The sequence below is a fragment of the Procambarus clarkii genome, chromosome 26, assembly GCF_040958095.1.
Source record: "Procambarus clarkii isolate CNS0578487 chromosome 26, FALCON_Pclarkii_2.0, whole genome shotgun sequence".
NCBI lineage: Eukaryota > Metazoa > Arthropoda > Malacostraca > Decapoda > Cambaridae > Procambarus > Procambarus clarkii.
This window is the reverse complement of record NC_091175.1, coordinates 10,757,220-10,771,496: the sequence shown is the minus strand read 5'-3', so window position 1 is coordinate 10,771,496 and position 14,277 is coordinate 10,757,220. Positions and strand designations below refer to the sequence as shown.

General features: G+C 47.7%; 1 protein-coding gene across 1 annotated transcript; it reads right to left on the bottom strand.

The window, feature by feature from the left end:
- Positions 1–1,745: 1,745 nt before the first annotated feature.
- On the bottom strand, positions 1,746–3,082 carry LOC138368720 (ice-structuring protein 2A7-like). The gene is made up of 2 exons (XM_069331442.1): positions 3,062–3,082; positions 1,746–2,066 (listed from the first exon to the last, which is right to left on the bottom strand). The coding sequence occupies exons 1-2, from the start codon at positions 3,080–3,082 to the stop codon at positions 1,746–1,748; spliced, it is 342 nt and encodes a 113-aa protein (XP_069187543.1).
- Between the last annotated feature and the right edge of the window lie 11,195 nt (positions 3,083–14,277).

The window sequence follows — 14,277 nt, the reverse complement described above, 5'->3', positions numbered from 1 at the left end:
GGGTTAGAAACCGCCACTTGCAGGTCTTGTTGCTTCACCAAACTGTATAGCTGAGAGGTGAGCAAAATGCTTGTTTACAAAATGAGACGCTTGCTACTCTTCGCCCTTAAGGAAGATGTTTTGTTTGTTTTAAAGTATAATTGTTATATTTTTCGTTTGCTTGGTTGTATTTTTGCCGTTTTATTACTGATAATAAGCGAGGCTTGCTTGGCAGGGTCGGGCACCAGCTCTCAGACTCCGCCTGCCGGTGCTGGTTATATAATATAGTGACTCTCGGCACTCTGATGTAGCCTGCCCGGGTGGAGACGTTGCCTCAACTATAACTCCATCATATTCAATCCACTCACGATGCTGGATCAGTGCTTCTTTACCTTCCTTCAACTCATCTGCTTCTCCACATCCCACACTCTGTGATCGTCTCATTTTATACCTTTCATCTTTATTCGGTCAATTCTTATACAAATTATATATTTCTTGATCATGTCCCCCCATCTATCCCATCTATTTCTGTTTTGTTCAATAGTGTTGTGTGGTCAGAGGTCTTTCAACTTTTTCTCGTATTCCAACTCTAATAGTTCCGGAACAAGTTTTGTAGTAAACATTAGATCGTTCTCTGCCCTGAATATGCTGACGCTGCACAGTTCAGTACAAGTCTCGTGTAGGTTTGGCATTACACACTTCATCGTCTTGGTTTCTGAATGCTTCTCAGATATCTGGTAGCTTCGGTCCGTCCACCTCCAGCCTGTGCTGTAAACACGACCAGAATCAACTTAACACAACACCTTACCTAACCTCACCTAGGTATAAACATGCATATAAACTCAGTATATAATAATATATATTTATGTTTGAGGTGAACGCTTATTACTATAAAGATTCATTTTGTCATTATTTAAAAGCTCTATGACTCGCTTATTGACTTACGTACATATTAATAATTATTTTATTGTTATTGTGTATAAATTAATTGAGAGGTTCGCTAATTATTAGCGAACACTAATAATTAGCAACGTGACACAAACACCTAAGCTAACCTATCCTAATTGTAATTATGAAGAAAATTATGATATACTAATATTTTTTTTATATACTTGAAAATGCCATAGTTGCAGAGTGCGTTGAAAGTGAGGAACGCGTGTATAGGGTCGGGTGGCGTTTAGACCAGCGCAGCGTGAGGACGCTTGCCCTGGCGGACAGCTGACAGCTTGATTCCAACAAGTTGCAAGTAGAAACGGATTCGCATTACTGTCCAATTAACAGGTAATACAGTGACTGGCTCATTCCCTGCCTACCTGTCCGTCAAAGAAGAGAACGGGGACACATCGCTGTTAGTATTAGAGGGCAGACTATCGTAGACATGCTCTCACAGACCCCCTCCAACGTCCAAAAATGATTGGTCAGCGATAGCCACGTGATGCGTGACGTCATCTCATGCGTGACATTACCGACAGGACTTGCTTGCGCACGGGGGCATATGAGACGTCGGACTTGCATCGTGGGACTTCAAGAACGGGACTTTGAGAGTGAGAAATTACCACGTTGGTATATCACCTTAGCCAGCCGTGAGTCAGCCGGCCTCCCACTCATTCATTAATCTCCCCCGGGTTCCGAACCTGTTCCCCTTTACTGGGCCTGACCCCATAAACAATCCTGTGCATAGTGTAACACATCCCTGACCTCGGCGTCCTCATAACACTTGTGACCCCGTGACCTCTATTGTACCAACGTCAAACACAGTTATCTCTTTAGTTACGAACAGCAGCAGGGACAGCAATAGTAGCAGCAGCAGGAACAGCAATATTAGCAGCAGCAGGAACAGCAATAGTAGCAGCAGCAGGAACAGCAGTAGTAACGGCAGGATCAGCAGTAGCAGCAGCAGGAACAGCAGAAGTAGTAGCAGCAGGAACAGTACCAGGAAAAGCAGCAGCAGGAACAACCGCAGCAAGGGCAGCAGCAGTAGCAGGAACAGCTGTAGCAATAGCAGGAACAGTACCAGGAACAGCAGCAGGAACAGCAGCAGGAACCGCAGCAGGCGGGTAGTGATTGGTGAAAATGGTGTCGCCTTGCTGGTAGTTCGCTCAGAGGGAAGATTTGCATAATAAATCCTGTTAGGTAGCGACGGCTCCTCCTTCAGGAGAGCGGCAGTAGGTGTCCTGCTCCTCCACACCCCCTGCTCCTCCACACCACACCCTGCTCCTCCACACCACACCCTGCTCCTCCACACCCTCTGCTCCTCCACACCCCCCTTGCTCCTCCACACCCCCCTGCTCCTCCACACCCCCTGCTCCTCCACACCCCCTGCTCCTCCACACCCCCTGCTCCTCCACACCCCCTGCTCCTCCACACCCCCCTGCTCCTCCACACCCTCTGCTCCTCCACACCCCCCTTGCTCCTCCACACCCCCCTGCTCCTCCACACCCCCTGCTCCTCCACACCCCCTGCTCCTCCACACCCCCTGCTCCTCCACACCCCCTGCTCCTCCACAACCTCCTACAATTACTGTTTCTCTTGCTTCTTATTCTGTTCGTCCTACCCCTTCTTCGTGCCTCTTCTCTTTCTGCCTATTTTCGTGTCCCTTTTCTTCCCCTTTGCTCTTCGGTTCCCCTTCTCTTCCTCTTCTTCATGTCCTTCCTCGTCCTCGTGCTCTTCCTTGTGCCCCTTCTCCTTCTTGTATTACATTTCCTGATCCTTCCTTGTTATTTTTTGCTCTTGCCAGGTTAATGTTTAAAGACGTGCTGTGGCGCCCTCCGCCACCCTGCTCTCCCTCCCTCCCTCCCTCTCTCTCTGTCTCTGTCTCTCTCTCTCTCTCTCTCTCTCTCTCTCTCTCTCTCTCTCTCTCTCTCTCTCTCTCTCTCTCTCTCTCTCTCTCTCTCTCTCTCTCTCTCTGTCTCTCTTTCTCTCTCTCTCTCTCTCTCTCTGTCTCTGTCTCTGTCTCTGTCTTCCTCCCTCCCTCTCTCAATCTCTACCTCCGTCTCGCTCCATCTCTCTACCGCTCTGTTTCTATCATCACAATCATCACCACACCATCATCATTGCCACCATCACCTCATCATCACATTACCGTGTGGAGGAGTGCAGCCATCACGGCACTAAGTCTGCTCTAGGCCAAGTTCAACTCAAGTGTCAACTTGACCGAGCTTGCGTGACACCCCCCCCCCCTTGGAGACTTGCCACCCCATTTTAATATATATAATTCATTCGTTTTCTCTTGGGGACAGGAAGCCTGTATGTATGTATATATATAGTTTAGGTTTATATCGATATAAGGTCGAATTACTGACCCTCCCAGGATGTAACTCCGTCAGTAGTGCCCTAAAAGCAGGCTACCCATTTAATACCGGGTGAACAGGAACATTAGGTGATAGGAAACGTGCCCAAACATTTCCGTTCCGCCCGGGATTCGAACCCAGGAGCGAGAACGAAGGCCACTGCACCACGAGACCCTGTGTTGGTGCGTCTAGATCTCAGGAAGAGTTCTTGACCCGGTTAGGTGGCTGGGCGCTGTGTTCCCCTATGTCACCATCCATCATTCGTTTTACAACCATGTTGCCAATTAATGGAGGATGCCCAGGCATGAGCTGTGGGAGGGAGGGAGCAGCGGCGCCTGCTCCCTCCCACCCTGCCCAGGAGGCGAAGTCAGGTCTTATCGCTCTGCGAGGAGAGCTGGCTAAACCCCTGCAACACACGGGGTCTGATGAAAGTGTGTGTGTGTGTGTGTGTGTGTGTGTGTGTGTGTGTGTGTGTGTGTGTGTGTACGTGTGTGTACGTGAGTTCGATGTGAGTGATTCAAATACACACGTGGAGAGAGTGTGTTGTTCAAGCTGATACAGCACAATAGTGTTCCATTCCCCGATAACCCCCCCCCCCCCTCCCCCCCCCCCTCCCCCCCCCTCCCCCCCCCCCCCCCCTCAGCTGGCCTTTGTCGCTGGAGAGCGGCCGCTGCTCGCCTCTCTCTCTCACGCCTTACAAATGCAAATACCTGAACTTACTAAATAATAAAATAACAATAATAATTCTAACTTTACTCAAGTAACGTAACAGCAAAATGCGTATATCCCCCAACAAGAGTCTAGGAATGCAAACCAGAAGATCAACCAAGGTTTGGATATCAGTGTAGAACACAAGCCCAGAAGGCGGATGTACTTACGTCAGACCAGTCCTTGAGTATGCAGCTCCAGCCTGGAGTCCATACCTAAACACAAGACAAAGATATAGAAGATTCAGCGGTATGCCACCAGACTAGTCCAAGAACTGAGAGATGTGATTTATGTAGAGAGGCTTCGGGAACTAAACCTCACGTCCCTGGGAAACAGAAGAGTAAGGGTCACCACCTACAAAACACTAGCAAGGTCCTAGAATATCATACTGCACCTGTCCAATATATCCTTAAGAAATATGCATTTACTGCCTACTGTAAGCAGCCTTCCGAACTAATAGGCAGCAAAGCTGGCCACTAACCTGGAGAGGTTAGTCTCTCTCTCTCTCTCTCTCTCTCTCTCTCTCTCTCTCTCTCTCTCTCTCTCTCTCTCTCTCTCTCTCTCTCTCTCTCTCTCTCCCCCCAAGGAAACCCTTCAAACTGAGACACCAAATCTAACGTCCAGTCATAAGATAAACAAGAAAGCAATGATATACAACTCATCAGTTGCTTTTTTTTAAGGGAGATGAAAGATGGCAATCTGTCCTTTACAAGACGTGTGTAAACTGCAGCCAAATGCGTTAGCAAACTACCTTGTCTGGGCAGGAGGGGCAACGCACCTCCTAGATGCTAAGGGGTTTCTAATACTTCAACTCACACATGAGATCAATAACGAAGACCCCCACATACACATATAGACCTAATCTGAACTTTCTAAGACACAGTTCAAGGCAGGGTCGCGCATCTAACGAGAAGCAGACTTCATGTACCAGAAGCAGACTTTATGTACCAGAAGCAGACTTTATGTACTTGGCCCTCGATGTCGTACATTCAGACTTGTCAGCACAAGAGCTGTGGCTGGTCTGTGTGTTTTCAAGAGTTAGCACAATGAATACTCTTTAATATAGCTCCTCTACGTCCAACCACTTGGGCTGGACGGTAGAGCGACGGTCTCACTTCATGCAGGTCGATGTTCAATCCCGGACCGTCCAAGTGGTTGGACACCATTCCTTCCCTCCCCGTCCCATCCCAAATCCTTATCCTGATCCCATCCCAGTGCTATATAGTCGTTATGGCTTGGTGCTTTCCCGACAATTCCCTTCCCTTCCTCTACGACCTCTTCCTCAACAACAGACTGCCACAAAAGAGGAGTGCGACATGTTAACAGCTAAACAGATGCTTCCTATACACGAACCGAGCAATTTCGTCCGCTTTTATGGGCCGAAATACACACAATTATGAATCGCATATTGGCATCCAAAACACATAGACACTTTATGAATTTAAAAAATAAAACTGTGGAAATAAATGGCTACTAACACATTATTGAATTCGGTCAAAATATATATGTAGAGTCCACACGCCTTGTAGATTACGATTCAGAAAAGTGTAACTCCAAGTTGTGAGCTACAAAGTTACTTTAACAAGTGATGTGTAAAAAAAAAATCATGTAATTGTCATGATATATATTTTTAGTGTATTTTTTTTTATTATAGTTAACATAATTACTACTGTAATGTTTGTTAATTACGATAATTAAATTGTTTCTTCAAGTTTTTTCTTCCACGTATTTATTGTATTAATTATTTTCACCTTAATTTTAGTTTATAATTACGTGTGTGTGTGTATATGTATGTATGTATGTATGTATGTATGTATGTATGTATGTATGTATGTATGTATGTATTACTAAATAGACTACCTGGTAGTCCTCGGGTCTCTCTCCTTCGTTGACTAACACATAGAATTACTAAAATTAAAAACACCACAACCCTTACTTATTGGCCAAATAAACACAATGCCATCAAGAATGCAACTTTGGTTGCCCTGAGACACAAACACACAAACACTGCAATTAAACACTATCCTCACCATAAAGGGGAATTGATCACTCCAGATCCAGTCACCATTAAATTATCTGTGAGTAAAACTAAATGGTTACCTCTCTGTTTGGTTTACGCTGGAAACCCTAGTGTTGCTCCCTGGAGTCTTGTGCTGGTCTTTACTATAAACGTAATACATCAAAGTAAGAAAAAAACACATAGGTTCGAATCGTCATCATGGCTTCTACTGATTTGCTCGTTGATACTTGACGTTAATGGGATTTCTTTGTGCGTGTGATCAAAGTAACTCGTCCAGAGGGTGTGTGCGTCGTCAGACGTAAATTTCCGGTAAAGTCTACGAGACTCGCGGAGTCCTGTAGACGGGGCGTCGACGGGACTCCACAAACGGGCTCCTGTTGTGACTCCGGTGACCCCTTAGATGTTGCCGGGTCCTGCCGCGGCTCCTGTGGAATTCTGACGTCTCTCCTGTGAGATCATGACGTCACTACTGTGAGATCTTGACGTCCGTTCTGTGAGATCTTGACGTCACTACTGTGAGATCTTGACGTCACTCCTATGAGGTTTGCTGAAGTCGACTACGTCACTTCTTTCCGATTAAAGAGAACAGCGTGTTCGGCGGTGTTGTGGACGTGGATGGGCGCTAACTCGCGCTTCAGCTTCCTGCGGTGTTTGTGTGTGAGAGGAGAGAGGAGAGGAGCGGACAGGAGAGAGGAAAGTAGAGGAGAGAGGAGAGGAGCAAGACGTTATCGCTATGCATGCAATAGTCAGGGATTACCAGGCATACCTCCGCCGCTCCCTCACCGGTCTTTATTGGGTTGTTAAAAGCTGTGCTACAAGAGTATTCCCTCAGAACAGTTCCAGCCCCGCTGCTCCTGTGCCGGGTAAGTCCACTACGGGCTCACCATAGCCCGTGCTACTTGGAAATTTGTTCCCAGTTGCTGAATCTTAAACAACAGAGTATTCTCTTTTGTGTTTACATAACCCGATGACCGGCGTGTAGTTTACCCGTCTCCGTTGTGGTTCAGTCGTTAGCTGCCTCGTGTAGTCCCCGGTTGTCTTAACAATTGTGTAAACAGATTTGTTGTCCAAGAGAACCCTGATTTCCAATTTCCAGTTGACTTGTGTGTCGGAGCTGGCTGGCGCGCCTCAGCTGCTGTTGTCTTCTGGCCACGATGTCCGGACGACGTAATCTTCAGCGTCCGGACCTTCCTTGAATGTTCAATGACAGAAGTCGGGGACATGGTCTGGGGGAGTATTGTGAGCGGCTGCCACCTGTGGTCTCCAGGGGTCAACCTCAAGAGCCCTCAGTCCCCCGTGAGAGAGCCCTCAGTCCCCCGTGAGAGAGCCCTCAGTCCCCCGTGAGAGAGCCCTCAGTCCCCCGTGAGAGAGCCCTCAGTCCCCCGTGAGAGAGCCCTCAGTCCCCCGTGAGAGAGCCCTCAGTCCCCCGTGAGAGAGCCCTCAGTCCCCCGTGAGAGACCCCCCGTCCTCCCCCGAAGAGCCAATCTATCTCGCTCTGATTAGCTGGCGTTTTTAACCTGGACCAATCACAGAGTGCTGCGGCGTGATGCCTAGAGCTCCGTCATATTTGCTTCAATTGGGCACGGGACGCGAAGACACACTTTCAGCAGACAGTGAATCTACGAGAAGTCATCTTCTTTAGCCACAAAACGATGCACTTTTCATTCAATAATATACTACAGTGAACTACACAGTTTATGACATTAAATTCTAAGGACTCCTGTGAGATCAAAGCAAACTGGTCGTAAAAGTTATGTACGATCCGGTCGCCGGGAGCCGGTCGGCCGAGCGGACAGCACGCTGGACTTGTGATCCTGTGGTCCTGGGTTCGATCCCAGGCGCCGGCGAGAAACAATAGGCAGAGTTTCTTTCACCCTATGCCCCTGTTACCTAGCAGTAAAATAAGTAACACCTGGGTGTTAGTCAGCTGTCACGGGTTGCTTCCTGGGGGTGGAGGCCTGGTCGAGGACCGGGCCGCGGGGACACTAAAAAGCCCCGAAATCATCTCAAGATAACTCAAGATGATCGGAAGGGCCGCTGTATGACGCTCGAAGCGGCTCCTATAAACAAAGAAGGTTAATAGCCTCATTATAATATACGGGAAGTATAATTTTGTTTGCTTAAAATAAGCTGGTTGTGTGAGGGGTGAGGCGGGCGGCGCGCGCGTGGAGGCCGCCGCCGCCGACGTCGTTGCCAGTGATAAAGTATATTGAATTATCATATTATCAAACTCAGTGTGGCTTAGCGCCATCTTCCCGACACATAAATCCCCGTGGCTGTCGATCCTGCATCACTGAACCCAGATGACCAGAATCCCAATGTCCGGAGCAGACGGGTTGCTGCTGCTGCTCAACTGGCCTCTCAGGACTCACTTAATAGTGTCCACGATGGAGGGAAATTGAAATTGAAATTGAAATAAGTTTATTGAAGTAAAATACACACAAAGGGATGAGGTAGCTCAAGCTATTCTCACCCCGTATGGAGGGAACTATCAGGATAACTATCGTTATAGCTCTCAGAAGGGGCGTCAGGATAAGGATTTGGGACAGGTAGACACGGTAGACAAGTGTTTGTCTAAAAAAGAAATTGAATTGCCGTGTCTAACAGTTTTGCTCTCCATGCCTCGCCACGCCGGTACCTGATTGGCGCCTGACAGTTGGGTGGACAGCGCTTCGGATTCGTAGTCCTGAGGTTCCGGGTTCGATCCCCGGTGGCGGCGGAAACAAATGGGCAAAATGCTTCTTTCACCCTGATTCGCCTGTTACCTAGTTGTAAATAGGTATCTGGGAGTTAGACAGTTGCTTCGGGCTGCTTCCTGGGGGTGGAGGCCTGGTCGAGGACCGGGCCGCGGGGACACTAAGCCCCGAAATCATCTCAAGATAACCTCAAGAAGATAACGCCTCGTAGGTGGGGAGGGGGGGGGAGGTTCTGGAGGTTGTCAAGGTGCTGTTGTAACTTTCTGCAGTCCTCGGATTTTGTCTTCCTCATCAGCTTTGTGTTATCGGCAAACCAATCTATCTGGCACTGAGCTAGAGATACATGTACTGAGCTAGAGATACATGTACTGAGCTAGAGATACATGTACTGAGCTAGAGATACATGTACTGAGCTCACTCTCTCGAGTAAGGTCCTTCCCCACACTTCAGAAACATCAGTGGCTCCAAGTGGCGACCCTTGGGCGGTGTTGGCAGCATCTGTGATGGCAGGTCAAAATGGTTTGTAGCTGGTTTACCATATATGTTATTTGCTCGGCATGAGCAACTATGAAGCTCAGTCCCTGTATGCAGTATGTGGCTTATATATATGTTGCTGGAAAAGACATGTAGGGAATGGAAGGTGGGGGGGGGGGGGGGTTGTGCAAATGATAATTTACCTTAAGAAAGTGTTGCTTGGCGTTGGTGATGGTGGTACTAGTAGTAGTGGTGATGGTATTAGTGGTAATGGTGGTGAGGGGTAGTAATGGTGCTGGTGAGGGTGATAGTGGTGTAGGTTGTGGTAGTGTGACTACCCGACAGAGACAGAAGCAGGGAGTGGATGGTGATGGATGGAGTGGATGGTGATGGATGGAGTGGATGGTGATGGATGGTGATGGAGGAAGGACGTGGCGGTGTGACCAGCCAGGTGGCAACACAGCCAGGTGGTGGCGTGGTCGCCTGGGAAGTGGGAGCCCAAATTGGCAGCTGGCTTGGTGCGGTTGGCCCTTAGGGAGGCCACAGACCCTGGAAGTCAGAGCGGGTCTCCAGAGGGCCATTTGTTTCTTGTCAGGGTGGCCGGCCCAAGGGGAGGGGGGGGGGTGTGCCCCCCTCCCCTTTGACCGGGGGAGGTGGTAGAGGGGAAGTTGGAGAATGTCGCAGAATTAGGGCGTGTGGGATGTATCCAGGAAAGATGGGGAGGTTAATGGGGTTTGGGGCCGGGTGGAGGAGGAGGGAAGATGGGGAATGGGTTGTGCTGGAGGCGTGAGGGGCCACTACAACACTAGAAGAGCGGGGGTCTAAGAGTTAGAGCTCGACCCTACAGGCACAGATTGGTGAGAACAAATAGGTGAGTACACACATACACACAGGGGCCTCACGGCTGGGTGGATAGCGCTCTGGGGTCGTGGTCCTTAGGGTCCGGGTTCGATCCCCGGCAGAGGCAGAAACGAATGGGCAGAGTTTATTTCACCCTGATGTTCCTGTTCACCTAGCAGTAAATAGGTACCTGTGAGTTAGCTGCTACGGGCTGCTTTTTGGGGATGTGTGTCTGTGAATATATAATATATAATATTATAATATAGAATATATTATAGAATATATAATAGAGGAAAAATAGATTGGTTAGAAAGGCGGGGTCCAAGCGCTAATAGCTCGATTCTGCAGACACAAATAATAAAAAAACAAAAATAGTAAATACACACACACACACTGATGTGTTTGCTGATGATGTAAAAATTATGAGGAAGAGTAAGACGGAGGAAGGTAGGTTAAGGCTACAAGATGACCTAGACAGACTGAATGAATGGTCCAACAAATGGCTGCTAAAGTTCAACCCGAGTAAATGCAAGGTAATGAAAGTAGGCGGTGGAAACTGGAGGCCAGACACAGGATACAGACTATTAGAGGAAGTCTTTCATGAAACGGACAGAGAGAAAGATCTAGGAGTTGATATCACACCAAACCTGTCTCCTGAAGCCCACATAAAAAGAATTACATCTGCAGTTGTAGTTAGTAACAGTTGATTGATTGACAGTTGAGAGGCGTGCCGAAAAAACAGAGCTCAACCCCCGCAAGCACAACTAGGTGAATACACCACACATAGACACACACACACACACACACACACACACAGGAAGAGGGAAGGTACTCCGGTGGATAGAGGAATACCTAAGCAACAGGAGACAACGAGTCTGTGTGAGGGGTGAGGTCTCAGATTGGCGAGACGTCACAAGTGGAGTCCCGCAGGGGTCAGTCCTTGGACCTATACTGTTTCTGGTATATGTAAATGATCTCCCAGAGGGTATAGATTCGTTCCTCTCAATGTTTGCCGACGATGCAAAAATTATGAGGAGGATTGAAACAGAGGATGATAGTAGGAGGCTACAAGATGACCTGGATAGACTGAGTGAATGGTCCAACAAATGGCTGTTGAAGTTCAACCCGAGTAAATGCAAAGTAATGAAACTAGGCAGTGGAAACAGGAGGCCAGGCACAGGATACAGAATAGGAGATGAAGTACTTAATGAAACAGACAGAGAGAAAGATCTAGGAGTTGATATCACACCAAACCTGTCTCCTGAAGCCCACATAAAGAGAATAACGTCTGCGGCATATGCGAGGCTGGCTAACATCAGAACGGCGTTCAGGAACCTGTGTAAGGAATCATTCAGAATCTTGTACACCACATATGTAAGACCAATCCTGGAGTATGCGGCCCCAGCATGGAGCCCGTACCTTGTCAAGCACAAGACGAAGCTGGAAAAAGTCCAAAGGTATGCTACTAGACTAGTCCCAGAACTAAGAGGCATGAGTTATGAGGAAAGGCTGCGGGAAATGCACCTCACGACACTGGAAGACAGAAGAGTAAGGGGAGACATGATCACAACCTACAAAATCCTCAGGGGAATCGACCGGGTAAACAAGGATGAACTTTTCAACACTGGTGGGACGCGAACAAGGGGACACAGGTGGAAGCTGAGTACCCAAATGAGCCACAGAGACGTTAGAAAGAACTTTTTCAGTGTCAGAGTAGTTAGCAAATGGAATGCATTAGGAAGTGATGTGGTGGAGGCTGACTCCATACACAGTTTCAAATGTAGATATGATAGAGCCCAATAGGCTCAGGAATCTGTACACCAGTTGATTGACGGTTGAGAGGCGGGACCAAAGAGCCAGAGCTCAACCCCCGCAAGCACAATTAGGTGAGTACAATTAGGTGAGTACACACACACACACACACACACACACACACACACACACACACACACACACACACACACACACACACACACACACACACACACACACACACGTATTTTCCTTCAATAGTATAGTTTGACAGTGTTTAATACGTGGTTCTTTTTTTTATTTATTTTTTTACCATAGTGCAAGAGCTGGAATTTATCTTCTCTGAGCCTTGTGTTGTCTTGTGTGTGGCCAATGAGAGCCCTGGCTGACCTCCGTTTAGAAGCTAACTGTGTCTTTTCTACTCTCATCAAAATCCTCGTGTCATCTGCTAAGGTTGATACACGTAATAACTGGGCTCTCACAGCGGACCTATAATTGCACCTTGCACTTGCGATAACCCATGTTAAGATACCCGAAGAGTCCACAAGAAGATATCAACACGCTAGTGACTGAGATAATAACACAAAGTAATCTCTTCCACTGTGGTATCGTTGTCTTGTAGTATTGGATAAACCGGATTTTTTTGTTATTAGCAATATAGGAACTGGCCTAAGTTCTGCTATCAATCCTAGACCTAATACATGCTATCCAAGGCCAAATATAGTGCATATATATGTGTTGTACTAAGCCTAGGAATATTTAAGTTTGGTTTTAGCTATATTTATCCCGGATCGTATAAAAATTAGAACAGAAGTGTACTGGAGCTCGGGTAGTACTTACTGGTACTTTCGGGCCAGTTACAAAAACTACTATAATTTCAGAATGATGGATTGTGAGAAATATAATAAGTTGTGACACGATGCGTGAACTATACTACTAATTTTTTTTATATGTTTATCCAAAACATCCATATAACCTCCTTTTTTTATTTTTTATTTTTTTTTACAGAGACTTTTGGCAAGTCGAAAGAGAAATGATGGCAAAAACTGCCATGGCGGGGCGCCAATCAGTAATATAAACATGGAATTTTTCTCGGTGCGCGCCCCGGGTATTTGAAGTGACACTCGAGGCTACGGGCGCCCCTCAACAGCGTCTCGAGTAATATCTCTCAGGAAGTGTGAAATGTGAGTTTTCAACTTCTTTGCACAGAATAAATAAATAAATGAATAAATAAGTATGAAGCAAGAAGGTGCCATAAAGGCACCACCTGCTCATGAGGATGGAGGAGAAGAGAGAAGAAGACAGACGAATTAAAATATATTGTAGATAAATATACGAAAAATGACAATGGCTCTCAGAACGAAAGGACAAAAAATCCGACATAGACTCAACAAAACCCGGTTTTTATTCAACTCTCAAAAACAGAAGTCAAATGTCAATATCAGGGCAGCCCCCCCACACCCCGTCCCCCATCCCCCCTCATCCCCCCCCCCGCCCGCTTTCTCTGCAGGTGAGTTATTAAGATCCACCCATTATGCAAATTAGCTTCATCTACGGAGCACAGGGTTAAGTTTCTACCTCATTAGAGCCAACGCAGACGGATATCATCATTATCCGGGATCTGGGAGGGCGGGGCAGGGAGGGAGCCGCTTGCCGGTGCTGTGGCGAGGTCCCCGCAGTATATGTGAATTGTCAGACTGGATGACTGCCGCTGAACAAAGATCACATTCACTCCAAAAAAATCTACCACTTACGGGGCTATTCATGCCCGTGCCATCTCCGGAGGGTGGCTTAAACTTCATCAATCACTGGCGCTCTTGGGGAGAGCCAGAGGTGACCAAGGAACAGTACGGACCACAGTAGCATCAATAGAATCTTGTCGTTGGTACGTCGGTCGGCAGCAGGTGACTCCTGGTTCATCACCGACGGGTCGATATCTGGGACGCCTACTCCACCTGGGGACCGCCGGAACACCTATCCTGATCTTGACCACTGAGACTCGCTACCTCCGTCAGGTATTCCTCTTCAACGCTCGGATTGCTACGACACCTGACGCCTTATCGCATGGGGGTCATATGGAAGTTCCATTTTGTCTTTCTCCGTTTTTCGGGTGGATCTTCGAGTGAAGAGACGATGTCCAGCGGCGGCTTACCCGAGAAGTGTCGGGAGGTGGCGGGTGTTGGCGGGCTCCCGGCGTGCCCGCGGAGCTCGGCGGGCGTCTCGCTCTACCGGAGGTCACTGGAACACTTTGTTGTCGTTTTTGCCCGACAAAAATGCCCGATCCTCTTCTGTCCGAAAATGAGTACATATATATAGTTTCTTAAGTTCAAGTAAAGCATTTAAATTGGGAAGTTTCTGTCTATAGTGTCCAAAATTAAATGCATTGCAGGTAAGGATAGTTGACAGGTGCACCGAGTGTCGGACGGACTGACAGGTGCACCGAGTGTCGGACGGACTGACAGGTGCACCGAGACAGCATCACCTGTAGACGGTCTGACGCAGATGTCTGCTACAGATT